This window comes from Dendrobates tinctorius, unplaced genomic scaffold (assembly GCF_039654945.1).
Source record: "Dendrobates tinctorius isolate UK_male_01 unplaced genomic scaffold, ASM3965494v1 ptg000011l, whole genome shotgun sequence".
Classification (NCBI taxonomy): domain Eukaryota; kingdom Metazoa; phylum Chordata; class Amphibia; order Anura; family Dendrobatidae; genus Dendrobates; species Dendrobates tinctorius.
Window position 1 is genome coordinate 68,706,195 of NW_027361679.1, and position 16,748 is coordinate 68,722,942.

Genomic DNA, 16,748 nt, shown 5'->3' on the forward strand with positions numbered 1-16,748 from the left:
TTTGGTCACTTTTGAATGTTGGTTGTGCTTTCACACTCGTGGTAGCATGAGACGGACTCTACAACCCACACAAGTGGCTCAGGTAGTGCAGCTCATCCAGGATGGTACATCAATGCGAGCTGTGGCAAGAAGGTTTGCCGTGTCTGTCAGCGCAGTGTCCAGAGGCTGGAGGCGCTACCAGGAGATAGGCCAGTACACCAGGAGACGTGAAGGGGGCCGTAGAAGGGCAACAACCCAGCAGCAGAACCCCGTTACCTCTACCTTTGTGCAAGGAGTAACATGAGGAGCACTGCCAGAGCCCTGCAAAATGACCTCCAGCAGGCTACAAATGTGCATGTGTCTGCACAAACAGTTAGAAATCGATTCCATGAGGATGGTCTGCGAGCCCGATGTCCACAGATGGGGGTTGTGCTCACAGCCCAACACCGTGCAGGACGCTTGGCATTTGCCACAGAACACCAGGATTGCCAAATTCGCCACCGGCGCCCTGTGCTCTTCACAGATAAAAGCAGGTTCACGCTGAGCACATGTGACAGACATGACAGAGTCTTGAGACACCTATGATAGCGATCTGCTGCCTGCATCATTCTTCAGTATGACCGGTTTGGCAGTGGGTCAGTAATGGTGTGGGGTGGCATTTCTTTGGAGGGCCGCACAGCCCTCCATGTGCTCACCAGAGGTAGCTTGACTGCCATTAGGTACTGAGATGAGATGCTCAGACCCCTTGGAAGACCATATGCTGGTGCAGTTGGCCCTGGGTTCCTCCTAATGCAGGACAATGCCAGACCTCATGTGGCTGGAGTGTGTCAGCAGTTCCTGCAAGATGAAGGCACTGAAGCTATGGACTGACCCGCCCGTTCCCCAGACCTGAATCTGATTGAGCACATCTGGTACATCATGTCTTGCTCCATCCACCAACGTCATATTGCACCACAGACTGTCCAGGAGTTGGCAGATCCTTTAGTCCAGGTCTGGGAGGTGATCCCTCAGGAGACCATCCTCCGCCTCATCAGGAGCATGCCCAGGCATTGTACAGTAGGGAGGTCATACAGGGACGCGGAGGCCACACACAATACTGAGCATCTTTTCCATGTCATGAGGCATTTCCACTGAAGTTGGATCAGCCTGTAGTTTGATTTTCCACTTTGATTTTGAGTATCATTCCAAATCCAGACCTCCATGGGATATTCTTTTTGATTTACATTCATAATTGTTATGTTTTATTGTTCTGAACACATTCCACTATGCAATGAATAAAAATCTGCAACTGGAATATTTCATTCAGAGATATCTAGGATGTGGTATTTTACTGCTCCCTTTATTTTTTTGAGCAGTGTGTATGTATATAAATTATATATCTATATCATCGTTATATATAAATGTATATGAGTTGAAATATGTTCTTCCAGTAAATCCCATAGATCATAGAGAGACAAATGTGAGAAGACTAGAGAGTGACTTCAAAGTTACAAACTAATGAAATACAAAGAAAAAACTAAGGGGACATAAAATTAAAAGTAACCGGTCACCAGTTTTTTAATGTATGAACCAATGCCAACATCTTTCTGAGCAACTGTACTGCATTTCAAAAAACGTGTCCCTCACCCCCTAACTCCCCCGCTGTACATCACCAAAAAAAACTCCTTTTTATTGGAAACTAGACGCTGGAATGACGATTCCCGGGTTCATGGGCAGTAATGCTTTGTGTTCTGCCTGCAGTAGAGCAGAGCAAAGCGCAACTACGCAAGCAGACGATGCTAATGCACAGGCACGAGATCTCTTTCGGCTATGTAGATGACACTGAGCATGTCATCCACATCAATAAAAGCTGGAGGAAGGCATCACAGACACCGAGGAGATGATGCCCCTCGGACTGGACCAAAAGTATTTACAGATAGAGTGGGGAAAATAAAATCATATTTTAGGTGATACACAGGGGGAGTTGGGCGATGATAGACACATTTGTATAGCGCAGTACAGGTGCTCAGAAAGGTGGTGGCATTGGTACACACACTAAAAAAAACTTGTGACAGCTTCCATTTAAGGCCTCTTTCACGCTCTCTCTCTCCTCTAAGCTGCATCCGCATATCTGCATGAAATGTTCAAGTGCCGACAGATTTTTTTAATCGGATAGAACATGGACCTATTGAGTTAAATGGATTTATTCAAATATCCATGTAAGGGGCTGAAGTACAGGAAGAGCCGAGAGAGAGTTGCCTCCTCTGCTCCGTGCCCGGAACCATTGAGCAGGGCAGCAGGTTCCCCGGGGGACACAAAAGCAGCTTTTTCAGCAGCCAGGAACAGGAAGGGAGGAGAGCTGACAGCGGGAAAAGTGCGTGGGTTTTCCTCAGAGCAGCGCAGACATCAGACAGGGGAGGATGCTGACACAGACCGGGAGAGAGAGATCTCCGGTACAACAGCCAGAGAGACCGAGTACAAAGACTGCAGACCGTGAGTACGTGAAGCCGGGTACCGCAGTGTCAGGAAGGTTGCGCACTCACCCCTGTGATAAGACGTTTCCCTGAAAAGAGACTGTGTTCTGTGATAAGACGTTTCCTTGCAAAGAGACTGCACTCTGTGCTAAGACTTTTCCCTGCAAGGAGACGGCGCCCAGTGACAGGGCTTTGACCTGCTTAGAGAGTCTGTACCACGTACGAAGTTCCGGCGACCCTTGTGTTAAGGCAGAGCCCCTGATTCCGGTGGGAAAACACCGCTGGAAAGAAGGACCTGGAGCATAGGGTATATCGTTTGTCTCAGTCCCCTCTGGCTCCCAGAGTAACCCCGCATATCTCGGCTGGACATTGTTAAAGGCACAGGATACAGAGTACTTCAGACTACAAGCGCTGCTGATGGCTCAGCGCCAACTTTGTAGAAGAGTGACCCTTCAATCAAGACCCCATCAGACTGATAAGTTCCCCATAGGAAAACTACCCTTATTACTGTTCAATACTGTTCATGCCTTTTGTCTGCTTGCTTACCTCATTTTCATTATATTCATATTTACACTGTTACTTTTGTCAGTGTTATCCCCTGTAAATAAACCTCCCTTTAACTGTTGGTCCATCTGTCCCGTGATGACATACTCATCTCCTGCACCCTATTACATCCATTAAAATGATAAATATAAGAATGAGATCAGTGAAACTAAAAGCATGTGTTACTGGGATTTGATTTTGAGGATCAGAATAGGACACTCTCAATTAGAACGTGTGTTCTACAATTTAAAAATATAATAAAAATCAGGCAGCACACAAACATTCAGAAGAATATGTGAATGCACTCTTACGCGGAAGAGGAGATCACAGAATCTAATCATCCAAATATCAGTAAGTGTAAGTCTGATAAAATTTGGAAGTTTTAAACTCCTATTTCTCAAACTATTCCTGAACAATTTTTGTAGAGTGGAAGGAAGAATTACTGTGCTGAAAGAGGCCACTGTCATTAAAGACTACTACAGTCAAGAAGTCGTGTACTTTAGTCAGCTACCATGTTCAGGTACATAGAAACTCCAAAGATACATGCTTCAGAGATAGACACCAGTGTGCCGAATATTTACATAAGTATTAATGCAAAAAAGACTCATGAACACATGGAAAACCGGAGAAAAATTGAGTCACCAATTGCTGCATAAATAGACACAATTTTCATAGCTCCCAACCGTCCCAATACTCGTGGGCCAGTCCCGTTATTGACACCCCCCACCCGGGACGCTATTTTTCCTGCATTGCACTGAGCCGCCACGCCCCCCCATGCACCGACGCCATCCTCGCCGTCCCAGATAGACCCACCGCAGCCTGCAATGATGTGGCTGGGCTGTATGTTCTGTGCGCACAGGACCTGTGAGAGGGGAGGAGTCAGGGGTTACATGATCAGGGGCCTCCGTGTCTGCACTCTGCAGGAATCTGCTGTGCTGGTTGTCATGGTGCTGGATGAGGTAAAGTTTCTGTGTGGGGTCAGGAGATGTTTACACTGTGGATGTAGCAGAGCCGTGTGAGTACGAGGTGTACTGAGCAGAGCCGTCTGGCATGGTATCTGCTCGATGTTCTGGACACTGTGCTTACAGACACAGCTACCCTTCTACATTGATGTGCCATCCTGGATGAACTGCACTACCTGAGCAACTTCTGTGGGATGTAGACTGATACTACTGTACCTCTAGGGGTGAGAGCAATGACAATATGCAAAAGTGACCAAAACAATAGCCAAAAAGGATGAGAACAGAGAAATCTGTGGTCACCCCTTGCAGAACCACTCTTTTATAGCAGTTGTCTTGCTAATTGCCTATCATTTCTACCTGTTGTCTGTTCCATTTGCACAACAGCAGAAATTCATTTACAATCAGTGTTGCTTCATAACTGGACAGGGTGATTTCACAGAAGTGTGACTGACTTGGAGTTACATTATGTTGTTTAAGTGCTCCCTTTATTTTTTTGAGTAGTGTAAATTATATCAGAATCAAAAATAAAAAATGTACTTTAAGGGGTTTTCCATAATCAGAAAACCCCTGTCCCAAGGTGCAGTTAGTTTAAAAAAAAAAACTAACAAACTGTTCATTATTCACTTTCCCATAGTCAAGTGCTGAGTCTCCGCAGCTGCTTCCGGTGTCAGTGTGTCTGTTAATATATGGAGCTGATGTCATGATCCAGACCGGGTTTTGAATCCCGTCTTTCCATGTTCCCGGTCTGATCATTTCAGGAGTTAAGTTTTCTCAGCCTCGGTCTGGTCTCAGGTTTGCGATTTAGCTCCGCTGCATCCTGCAGGCGGTGTCAGCTATAGTTCTGCCTTCGACGTGTGTATCTGACTCTAGTATATCCTGATTAGTCCTGCTGTGATCCCTGACTTGCCCCATGTCTGTTTATTCCCTCTGTCTGTCCTGACTCACTGTTTCCCTGCAAGTTTGTTGACTCCCTGGTTTTGACTTGGCTTGCATTCCGACCTGATTCTGTCTTTTGTCTTTGTCTTATCCGCTTCCGACCGTTGCTGACCCCCTGGCTTGTTTCTGACCACATGTACTGCTGTGACCTCTGGTACTTCTGCTCCTGGCTGTTTATGACTCGGCTTGTCTGACCACTCTTTCGCCACCTGGTGGCGCTTGTATTGCTACGCTGTGTGTGCAACCTCTCTTCCCTCCCCAGCACCTCCTGGTGGAGGTTGCACTATACTGCACTGCAGTAGCATGACAGCTTATTCTCCCTGTGTAGATGGTACTAGCTGGTACGAGATGGAACAATGGTACATTTTGTTTAGAATAGGCCCGCTGGCTGCATGTGGCCTGCTGAAGGACAATGTGTGGCGTATAGAGAACCGGGAGACTCCGGTTCTCACTTTCCTATATTCAACTGTTTTCACATCTTGTAGGCGTAAATACAGTTGAACATTTTGCATTTTTGCTCTGCCCGTGTCCCGGCACCACTCATCAGACACCCCGTGCGATGTGCAGCGGGGTGATGAAGTCATCATGCTGTGACCTCATCACAGAGCTGCTATTTACATCACTGCTCCGTAGAGGAGACAAGCATGTGGCTAGAAACACTAAGCGCTCCATGGAGGAGGCAAAGATTAATTTTCCTACTGTAGAAGAAGGGGGTTGGTGTTATTATGAGTGAATAGAAAAAAGAAAAACAGTCACCCCTCAATGAAGCTCGATCTGGACAGAAGCCCGCAATCCATACCACCGCAAGGTTTTAGTTATTACCAGGAAGGAAGAAATTGATCCAGCTGTCTGGGATAACCTGCACAATGGCCTTCCTTGGGTGATTTTACCCTATACATAGGGCTATAGCTTATGAGTTTATCCATCCTGTTTTACTCTTCTGGCTGGAGTCACACTAGCGATTAAATGCAATGCGATAAAAAATAAATAAATAAATAAATAAATCTGCTGCTCCCATCATGCGTTTTTTTGTCGGATCCGTTCCTCAGACCGAGACAATCGCAGCATGCAAGAAAAAAATCGGATGATAAACGGTCCAGATGTGTGACTTGCGATAAAATCGCACCCGATGTCCTTTACCTATAGCCGGCAATTCTTTTCACAATACAGTAAAATCACACTGACCTGTTAAATAAAGAAACGAAAGAATAGATCAAGACACACACACACACACACACATATATATATATATATATATATATATATATATATATATATATATATATATATATATATATATACACACACACACACACACATACACATGTCATATAGACACTTTTATATATAGATTTCTAATTCATACAGTTCTTCATAGCAGTATAGCTAGCCTCAGTGACGTCAGCGGGAGTCCACGTAATTTTATACAACGAATTAACCCCTTAAATTAACCCCTACAATTAACCCCTACAACTCCAAAATTTAACCCACAAACCCTCATCTAATTACTAGTGATAGACATCTAAAAAAAACATGAAATGAAATGGTTAACTGTATGTAAACCATGTGTCATTTCATGTTGGGTAGGAGAATGATTTTCCAAAAGCCGGCAACTGTTTCAGCGGCTATACTGCTATGAAGAACTGTATGAATTAGAAAATATATATATATATATATATATATATATATATATATATATATATATATATATATATATATATATATATATGTATGTGTCTAGATCTATTCTTTCCTTTGTGTTGGAAAACATGTCATTGGACTCCATTAGATGTCCATTTTGCTAGCCTGCGAGAAAATCTCGCCAGACGGATGACAAACGGACGCTTAGATGCGAGTAAAATCGCATCATCACACGAAATTCGGCTGACAGACGGATCCCTGGTGAAGAAACCTTTGTGCGATTTCGGTCCGTCAAAATTGGAACGATTTTTTTATCGTTTAGTGTGACTCCAGCCTCTTTGTTACTAATGCATTGCCATTCAGACTTATGCCTTAGCTGGGTTACTGACTGAACTGCATATTTGTCAATATTGCTACGTTTGACAGCCACACTGTACAGTCTATCAATTGCTTTGCACAATATTACTGTTTTTCACTCTTTATATCTTTATTACCACACATTATTGCCAGGGAGTGTAATCCCTTTCCTTGGCTGTGTGGTGGTCAAACTATGTATACGTGCGTTGTGTCAAATGCTGAATAGCTATACTGCATAGTCGGGACCTATTTCCCTGCACTAATTGATATTATGCACTTTTTTCGTTAGTATCCGAGATTACATTATATATGCCCCACTATGCTAGGTTCTCACCAGCATTGTTGCCATTGATATAGGGTTAGGTTGTATACTTGGTTTTATAACTTTCATGATTTTTGTTTAATAAAATTTTCTCTTTTTACTCATTTTATTGGTTATATTGAGGTGTGCGCATCATTAGTGTATCTCTTTCTTCTCTTTTGCCATTGTTGTTGTGATACATGATGACGCACCCTAAAATATTCAGGCTGTGCCATCTTTTTATTCCAAGCTTCTGATCCACAGTCCAAAAAGACGTAGTTTAAAATCATGAAGTCTTTATTTCCAGAGGAGTTAAAAATCAAAGTGAAATTCAAAAATAGAAAATATAGGAAACAAAATCCTCTGTGATGGTGGAGTAGTAGGGGGGATACAAAAAATTGAGGCTATCAGACACGTTTCGAATGCAAATGCGTTCTTAGACTTGGTTTAAACACAGTGCTGCAAAAAGGAAGGAACTCAAAAATCCTCAAAACTTTGTTTTGAGATTATGAGGATTTGTTTCAAAAACTTAATGTAAGTTTGGGTGTGCTCAAGATTTTTTTTTTGCAGCATAAGCTCTCCAAATCCTTCAAACTTGGTTCTGATAATATATCCATGTGCTGCCTGCCATTGGTTCTGATTATGTATTCATATAAGTACCCTTTACATTTTTTGCGGATTGGTTCAGTATGACAATGTGGCCTTTGGACCAAAAAATGTTGTGCAGACCTGGTTTAGAACATACTGTTTCTTGGACAGAGGTTTTTTGAAACTTGGAAACCAGTTCAAACTGTAAGACAAATAAACTATTGTAACCCTTTCAATCTGTACCAGTTATGTCTAGGAAACATGTGATTCACCACATTTAGCTGATGTGCTGTATATGGGTTTCCTGATAGAAAAATCAGCTAATTTTTACAAAATATTTGCTGAACTGACATTGAAGTTATCAGCAAAAAGAAATTCTCAAAAGAGCAAGCAAGGGTACAAAAGCTATATATAATGTGCAAGGGTAACAGTAATGTATCAGCATATATACGATCCTCGGTTCTTTATATATTAAAACAAAGATTATTTTCTCTCAGTTCATCACAAATGGAAGTTTAGCCACATCCAACAATTATTGATTTAGCAGCTTAATTTAGCATCAAACTTAATAAAAACTGTCAACAGAATATTCCAAATATATATGCAACCTTCTCAGCAATGTCAACTGTAGATGAACATCATGCAGAACTGGGTTATGTTGGTGCCAAAACAAAAAAAATTTCTAGGGGTTGTTCAGACAAAATAATTTGCCCATGGGACTTGATATACACAAAATTAAAGTCGGTGATACTCACCTATCCACCACCCATCTTGACACAGCACACGCCGCTCCATGGTCTTTGAAGAGAAGGTAGTAGTGATGTCCCTGAACGCTCTGTGATTGGCTAGACTAGCAGTCAGGTAAACTGAGCAGTGTGTTAGCGGAACGCAACTGTACCGCGGGTGGAAAAGTGATATCAACGCTAATCTCTGTACAGATCACATAGTGTCCTGCGCTGGATCCATGTGAATACCCGATGGTGAATATTACAGATTGTAACTTTTTCCATATCCAAGTAACCACAACTATTACGCCCAGTTGTCAATTTATAGGAAGAAAACCTAAAGAATATCACAATATAAGCAGGTATTTATTAATGGATTTTTGCCAGTTTTCCGGAGTAAAAAGTTGGGAGATTCTGGAGCAATCCATATTTGAACTAACATTTTTCCTAGTTCTCACATTCCAAAAGTATCAGGAGAACTAGGTTAGAGTTACACAAAGTGAGCGCAGCCAGACGTATTCTAACCAATGTATTGACTTTAAGAGACAGAAGAAGGCGCTGCCTAAAAAAAAGAGCCAAATGCATTAGAAGGCGTGCACCTATTAATTAATTTGGAACAACTGACTCCAACAGTCTACATGAAAATGCAGTCTTAATAAATCTGTCCATAGAGTTGCAAGGACAGATGCTCCCCCACTGTTATTTCATATGGAACACAATTATTCACTAAAACATCTAGTATTCATCAGGGTGCTGACAGGTTCTCCATACAACGGATCTCCAGACTCCACTCTCATTGGGGCTTATTTACATCACTATATGTGATAAGCTTTGTGAGGCACTGGTGGGGCTTCGTGTAGTTTATAGTCACCTTTATTCTTGATATAATCAACATTTGTGAAGCAAATTTTAATTTACCTTATATGTTCTACTGACAATACCTAATCTGACCAAGCAGTACTGCAGTGCAAGGCGCAGAAAGTAACATAACAGCAGCCTAATCTGAAATACACCAGACCTAAGAAACTGTTAACCCCTCCCCGCACATTGATGGAAATATACAACATGGTGATGATGACTGCACAGCTACCTGGGCAGCAGCATGTAAGTACGGAGAGTAAACACAGTTTCATGACCTACAAATTTGATACAAGGTGCATCAAGCATCGAAAGTATCACAATTACAAAGGCTTAAAAGAGAATCTGTCAAAAGCTTATTGGGTTTTCTTCTTAAAAGTATGGGGCTTTTTGTTTGCTACTAATTTGTATGATCTTTACAAGTGGGTGTGGAATGTCCTTTAAGCTGCTGTACATTATAAAGCCCCTTTGGCAAATACCATAAAAATTAGAACTAAATAAAAAAAATCTCATATCTCTGGAACAGTATGGCATATTTAAAAAAAAATGCATAATAGTAATATTCCAGGCAGCACAAAGAATTCAATAAGGACAAAAACTAGCTACACTTGAAATGGGGATTGCCCTTATTGAATTATGACATACAGTTACATCATTTGCCGGCTCAATGACTTTGATGCAGACTCGCAAGCCCGCATCAAACTGTGCCTGTAAGCTCAGCATTAGAGCCTGCTGTCAGTCAGTGCCAGGGCGTGGTTATAGACGCCACTCACTGTACACCTAGAAGTGACTGAAGCTGCCAACTTTACCCTTAATGACTGTAAGCCAGAGGCTGCCGAAAGGAATAAAATGTATTATTTTCTCCCTAGAGCAGGCACACAGCTTCAAAATATTCAATAACAAAAATAACAACAGGCCAATTGCCGTACATTGGAAATTTTATGAAATATATTATTCCGGATAGAATAGTTGTATTCGTATATGTTATGTAGAGATATTGTTTACTATCATTTCTGCTTTCTTTTCGATGCTATGAGAATTTTTGTAGCTAGCAGGATGCGTATGGCAGTGGGCCTGATTTTTGAGGCGTTTCATCAATGTTTAACGATAAAAGTGGATAGAGTGACTTTATGTTCCGTTATTTTTTGGATAAGATCTTGAACTTTTTTTTCCAAACCTGATTTATTTTTGGACAATTCAGAAAAATGTTTACAGTATTGCTTGTTTAGTAGCAATTCTGCCAACACATTTTGGAGTACTTGAGTACAATTATGTCACTTTATGAGGCTATAACTTTAGAATGCTTTAACGGATCCCGCTGATTCTGAGAATGTTTTTTCCTTACACGTTGTACTTCATGCTAGTGGTAAAAAATTTTCGATATGACTTGTGTTTATTTATGAAAAAAAACGGAAATATGTCGAAAATTTTGCAATTTTTATGTCCTTAAATCAAAGAGATACAGTATGTCACACAAATTACTTAGCAAATAACATTTCCCACATGTCTACTTTACATCAGAACAATTTTGGACACATTTTTTTTTTGTTAGGAAGTTATAAGGGTTAAAAGTTGACCAGCGATATCACATTTTTACAACAAAATTTACAAAACCATTTTTTAGGGACCACATCACATTTAAAGTCACTTTGAGGAGTGTACATGACAGAAAATACCCAAAAGTGACACCATTCTAAAAACTGCACCCCTCAAGGTGCTCAAAACCACATTCAAGAATTCAAGAAGTTAATTAACCCTTTACGTGCTTCACAGGAACTGAAGCAAGGTGGAAGGAAAAAAAATGAACATTTCACTTTTTTTTTTTTTTTACAAAAAATTAAGTTCAGAACCAATTTTTTTTATTTTAGCAAGTGTTAAAGGAGAAAATGAACCACAAAATTTGTTGTGCAATTTTTCCTGAATACGTCGATACCCCATATGTGGGGTAAACCACTGTTTGGGCGCATGGTAGAGCTCGGAAGGGAAGGAGCGCCATTTGACTTTTTCAATGCAGAATTGGAATTGAGATTGGACGCCATGTCGCATTTGGAGAGCCCCTGATGTGCCTAAACAGTGGAAACCCCCCCCAAGTGACCCCATTTTGGAAACTAGACCGCTTAAGGAATGTATCTAGATGTGTGGTGAGCACTTCGAAACCTCAAGAGCTTCACAGAAGTTTTTAACGCAAAGCCGTAAAAATAAAAAAATCATTTTTTTTCCACAAAAGAGAGATTTTCATCTCCAAAATTTTTACTTTCACAAGGGTAACAGGAGAAATTGGACAACAAAAGTTGTTGTGCAATTTGTCCTGAGTATGCCGATACCTCATATGTGGGGGGGAGCCACTGTTTGGGCGCATGGTAGAGCTCGTAAAGGAAGGAATGCCGTTTTGGAATGCAGACTTTGATGGAATGGTCTGCAGATGTCATGTTGTGTTTGCAGAGCGCCTGATGTGCCTAAACAGTAAACCCCCACCACATGTGACCCCATTTTGGAAACTAGACCCCCTAATGAGCTTATCTAGATGTGTGGTGAGCACTTTAAACCCCCAAGTGCTCCACAGAAGTATTTAACGCAGAGCCATGAAAATAAAAAATCATTTTTTTTCACAAAAATGATTTTTTTAGCCTCAAATTTTTTATTTTCCCAAGTGTAACAGGTAAAATTTGACCCCCAAAGTTGTTGTGCAATTTGTCCTGAGTATGCTGATGCCCCAAATGTGGGGGAAACCACTGTATGGACGAACGGCAGAGCTCAGAGGGGAGGGCGCACGTTTGACTTTTTGAACGCAAAATTGGCTGGAATCAATGGTGGCGCCATGTCACGCTTGGAGACGTCCTGATGTGAACAGTGGAAACCCCTCAATTCTAACTCTAACCCCAACACATCCCTAACCCTAATCACAACCGTAACCCCAATCCCAACCATAACCCTAATCACAACCCTAACCCCAATCCCAACCCTAATCCCAACCATATCATATTATTCTCTCTTAAGTTAGAGAACAATCAATAAGGTATCAACTATGAAAATGTTTCAAATACAGTTACCATTGCGATTTTCAAGCCTGCTGCATTACACAGCTCAAATTAATCCGGGTTATTTTAAGATATAATTTTGGACTCTTTACAATTTTCATAGCGTTAAGTACTATGGATTTTAACTAACTACAATACAAAACAAGTTAACATCAACCTCCCTGACAAAGACCGTCAAATACTTCCACTCAGAATTCAGCATCAAATATGAATAATTCATGTAATTTTATTTATTCTGTTCTGAAATAAAAAAATAAAGAAGAAAGGTAGACTATTTTTAAACGTCCTTCAAATTGTGCTACTTCACTGATGGTAATGTCTAAGACGCTTTTGTCTTTGAAGCAATGCCAGCACTGTACTTGGAGAGTACTTTGTAGGTGATGTAATAATCCATAGATTTTTATCAAGAACCCTGCTGCAGACTTACAGCAGGAGTCTGTGCACAAGATGCAGAAGGGCAAGGGGTGAAAGGGGAGCACTGCGGTGAGATTACCTGCCGGAGCACAGGACCTGAAATACGTAACCACCAGGGGAGTGGCTGGAGGCGGAGCCAGACACCGAGTAGCGGCGGTGACCGGAGAAACTGGAGAGTAGTCTGAACGTGCCTAACTAAGTCAACCAGGAGGTCAAAGAAGTGCCAAAGAGTGAGACGCTGAGAGTGGTCAGGACGTAACAGAAGGTCAGGTACCCGAAGATAGCGGTGCAGTACAATCGTGGCAGCCAGGAGATTAGCAAGAGTAGCAAGCCGAAGGTCAGAGCCAGAAACAGACAGTAAGCACAAAATCACAAGGCAATGCACAGAACGAGAAAACGGACCGGATCATACACGAGAACGCAAACAGACTACAAAGTATGCAAGCACACCAGGGGGTCAGACACACAGACAGAACAGATGTATCACTGACAAGGATCCCCAGACGAAGGCGGGTAAAAATAGCCCTCCCCAAACCAAAAGAAGGCCATACAAAATTAACCCTGAGAGGACAGGGAAGGAACCCTGTCCACAACCATGACAATTTTAGTGCAAGATATTGTTTAGGTTAAAATAATGTATTTCCATGTTCATTTCAATTTTGTTTCATTCAGACAATGTAGTGCGTATAATTACAAGCAAGTCAATAGTAATTTGAAAATGAGAAGGGTTTTGAAAATCATGGAATTGTAAGATAATAAAGACCTTTCTCATTGAGCACCTTGTAATGCTTCACCTCCCATCCATGTGGTGACACTGTAGTGGGATAAAACACTTGATGAGGAGCTCCTGTACAGATCATGCTGACCACTGGGATTGTCTGCTGATTACACCCTGTGTATACTGGCTCAACTGATTGAAAGAACCACGCTTTTAAAAGATAACATAGATTTATATGTCAGGTATAAGCCACAAAATCATTTGGATACAACTAAGCAAATTCATTTCTGGCACTGTATTTCTGATGTAATTATTGCAAGAAAAAAAAGAAAAATATTTAAAAGTGTCATATTATTACTATAATTTTGCAAAAAAACAAACATTTGTGCTCCCCTGATTCAGGGTCCAGCGTACAGTTTAGTTCTCCAACGCACCAGGAACATGGCAGTGTGCAATTCTTCAGCCGGCAACCACAACCGGTATCCAGGATGCCTTTTGCGTTTACTATGCTCCACAAAAGGCTGAAGATACCAGCCACAGAAGTGAAGAGAGCCTTAGTCCAGGTGACATAGGGAAGGCTCATCAAAAAAGATTCAAAGAAAATTAGTTGTATAACGGCTCCTAAACAAAAACTAATTTTTAAAAGGTATATACTTTATTAATTATTATAAAACCACAAAATATATAAAAAAAAGAACCAAGCAACTTGGTGCTAACCAAAAAAATCAGCATTTTGGAGGACAAAACAGGATAGGGGGATCAGTAGCCTACGTGTCCCTAATAGGCCCTATACTGGCCCCTACCTGACAGCGGAGGTTGGCACCCTCTTGAAACGTAAATGGTGCCCCTGCTCCACGGTGGCTGTCCCTACTCGCCCTGTTTTATATTGTTCTCAGGATGAGTACAAAATGACCAATTACATAGAAAAGACTACCTGGTCAATTTTACACAGTCCAATAAATATATATAATACAATTCAAAATTAGACTTCAATTATCACAGACCACCAAAGCTTATGTAAAGAGGGTACAACCAGTAACCAAAGAGAATCATTAATTTGTGGGGAGAACCAGAGGAGGGAAATTTCCTGACTGGATTCCCTATTTTTAACAGTCCCTACCTGCCAGCAGAGCTTTTACACCCTGATTTGTACTGGTGCCCCCCGCTCCATGTCGGCTATCCCTTAATAACCCTACTAACTCCTTTATAAACAGATTAGTCTCACAGGAAGAAGAATTAAGGGTACTGAGATATATAGGGATTTAGAATGGACTGTTGACCAATATCCTCCTGAATCTCATAGGCAGGTCCAGGCACCATATCTGATGCTCAGAGAGTATGAAGGAATTATCATGTGCCTCCTGAGGAACTCCCATTTCGGGAGGGAAACGCGTCGAGGCGAGGTGATATGAAGCTGAAATCAGCATTAAGATAAGTTTCAATTTGTGTCTATATTGGCTGATCTATAAATTTGGGCATGGTGCAATATGAGGGCATATGGCAATCATTGTGCTAGCATCTATACATGTTTATGGGGGTGAATATGATTTCATATATGTTACACTATAATAGATACCCCCAGGAGAATTAATCCAGGCATTTATTCAGATTATTGTCGAGACATTGGTTTGACAAGAGATTTAATGCTATGTAATAGATGCTCTTCTTCTTAAGGGTTCAATAGCCTTTATACATATGATAGCCCTCAAGTAGCTGCCTATGAGATTCAGGAGGATATTGGTCAACAGTCCATTCTAAATCCCTATATATCTCAGTACCCTTAATTCTTCTTCCTGTGAGACTAATCTGTTTATAAAGGAGTTAGTAGGGTTATTAAGGGATAGCCGACGCGGAGCAGGGGCACCAGTACAAATCAGGGTGTAAAAGCTCCGCTGGCAGGTAGGGACTGTTAAAAATAGGGAATCCAGTCAGGAAATTTCCCTCCACCGGTTCTCCCCATAAATTAATGATTCTCTTTGATTACTGGTTATACCCTCTTTACATAAGCTTTGGTGGTCTGTGATAATTGAAGTCTAATTTTGAATTGTATTATATATATTTATTGGACTGTGTAAAATTGACCAGGTAGTCTTTTCTATGTAATTGGTCATTTTGTACTCATCCTGAGAACAATATAAAACAGGGCGAGTAGGGACAGCCACCGTGGAGCAGGGGCACCATTTACGTTTCAAGAGGGTGCCAACCTCCGCTGTCAGGTAGGGGCCAGTATAGGGCCTATTAGGGACACGTAGGCTACTGATCCCCCTATCCTGTTTTGTCCTCCAAAACGCCGATTTGTCTGGAGTTTTTTGATCAGCACCAAGTTGCTTGGTTCTTTTTTGATATATTTTGTGGTTTTATAATAATTAATAAAGTATATACCTTTTAAAAATTAGTTTTTGTTTAGGAGCTGACATAGGGAAGGGCAATGGATGCCGGACCGGGACAAAGCAATTTTTTTTGTTCAACTGTGCATTCTCCAAACCTAGCACAGTCTAAAGTGGTTGTACAAGAGTAACATATTGATGACCTCTCTGTAGGTCAGGTTCCATACACTGTTTACATCCATTCACCATAGAAGATAACAATTGATTGATGTGGTAACCGGAAGTCAATCCTATGGATAGATTTATCCCGAACAACGACTACCTATTGCAGAGTAAGGATACATGAATATGGATCTCTTTCAAAATCCGCACCACATCTCTAGTTGTACTTGGAAAACTTCGGCAATGTATAGATGAGATTTTACAAATCTCATCTAAGCTGCTGGTAGTGTTTTCCGCTATCGATTTTCCTCAACAAATACCCTTACATAACCATGCAGACTAAGTACAGATAACTTTGTACTTATATTTTTTAAGGTATTCTCAGTTGCTAAAATGTGACTTACCATAATAGTTATTTCTCTCTTGCAAATGTTAAGGTCAGGCACATTGTTCACATACATTCTCTTCAGAGCACATCGCAGTCCTCCATGAGTTCGAACAAGAAACACAGTTGAAAAACCACCTAAAATTACAGAGATGTGAACAATGTCAAAGGTAGGACAGAAAGCATGAAAAACACATAATATTTTAGCTAATACACTGATATATATATTTATTGTAAAACATTTTATGGGGCTGTATGGTTAAAACAAGTTGTCCATCCTAACGGGGATAAAAGTTTCCCGTTCTGCTAATCGGTGCTGGTACCAATGGTTGGACCTACACCAGATCAACAAGTTATTATT

At 41.1% G+C, this 16,748-nt stretch overlaps 1 protein-coding gene across 3 annotated transcripts in view; it reads right to left on the reverse strand.

The window, feature by feature from the left end:
• Window positions 1–16,748, reverse strand: part of BMP2K (BMP2 inducible kinase) — a 336,621-nt gene that overhangs the window by 185,786 nt on the left and 134,087 nt on the right. For all 3 annotated transcript variants that reach the window (XM_073543101.1, XM_073543092.1, XM_073543111.1), the window contains exon 2: window positions 16,407–16,525. In XM_073543101.1, coding sequence (XP_073399202.1) covers window positions 16,407–16,525 — 119 coding nt within the window. The remainder of the gene's footprint in view (window positions 1–16,406; window positions 16,526–16,748) is intronic.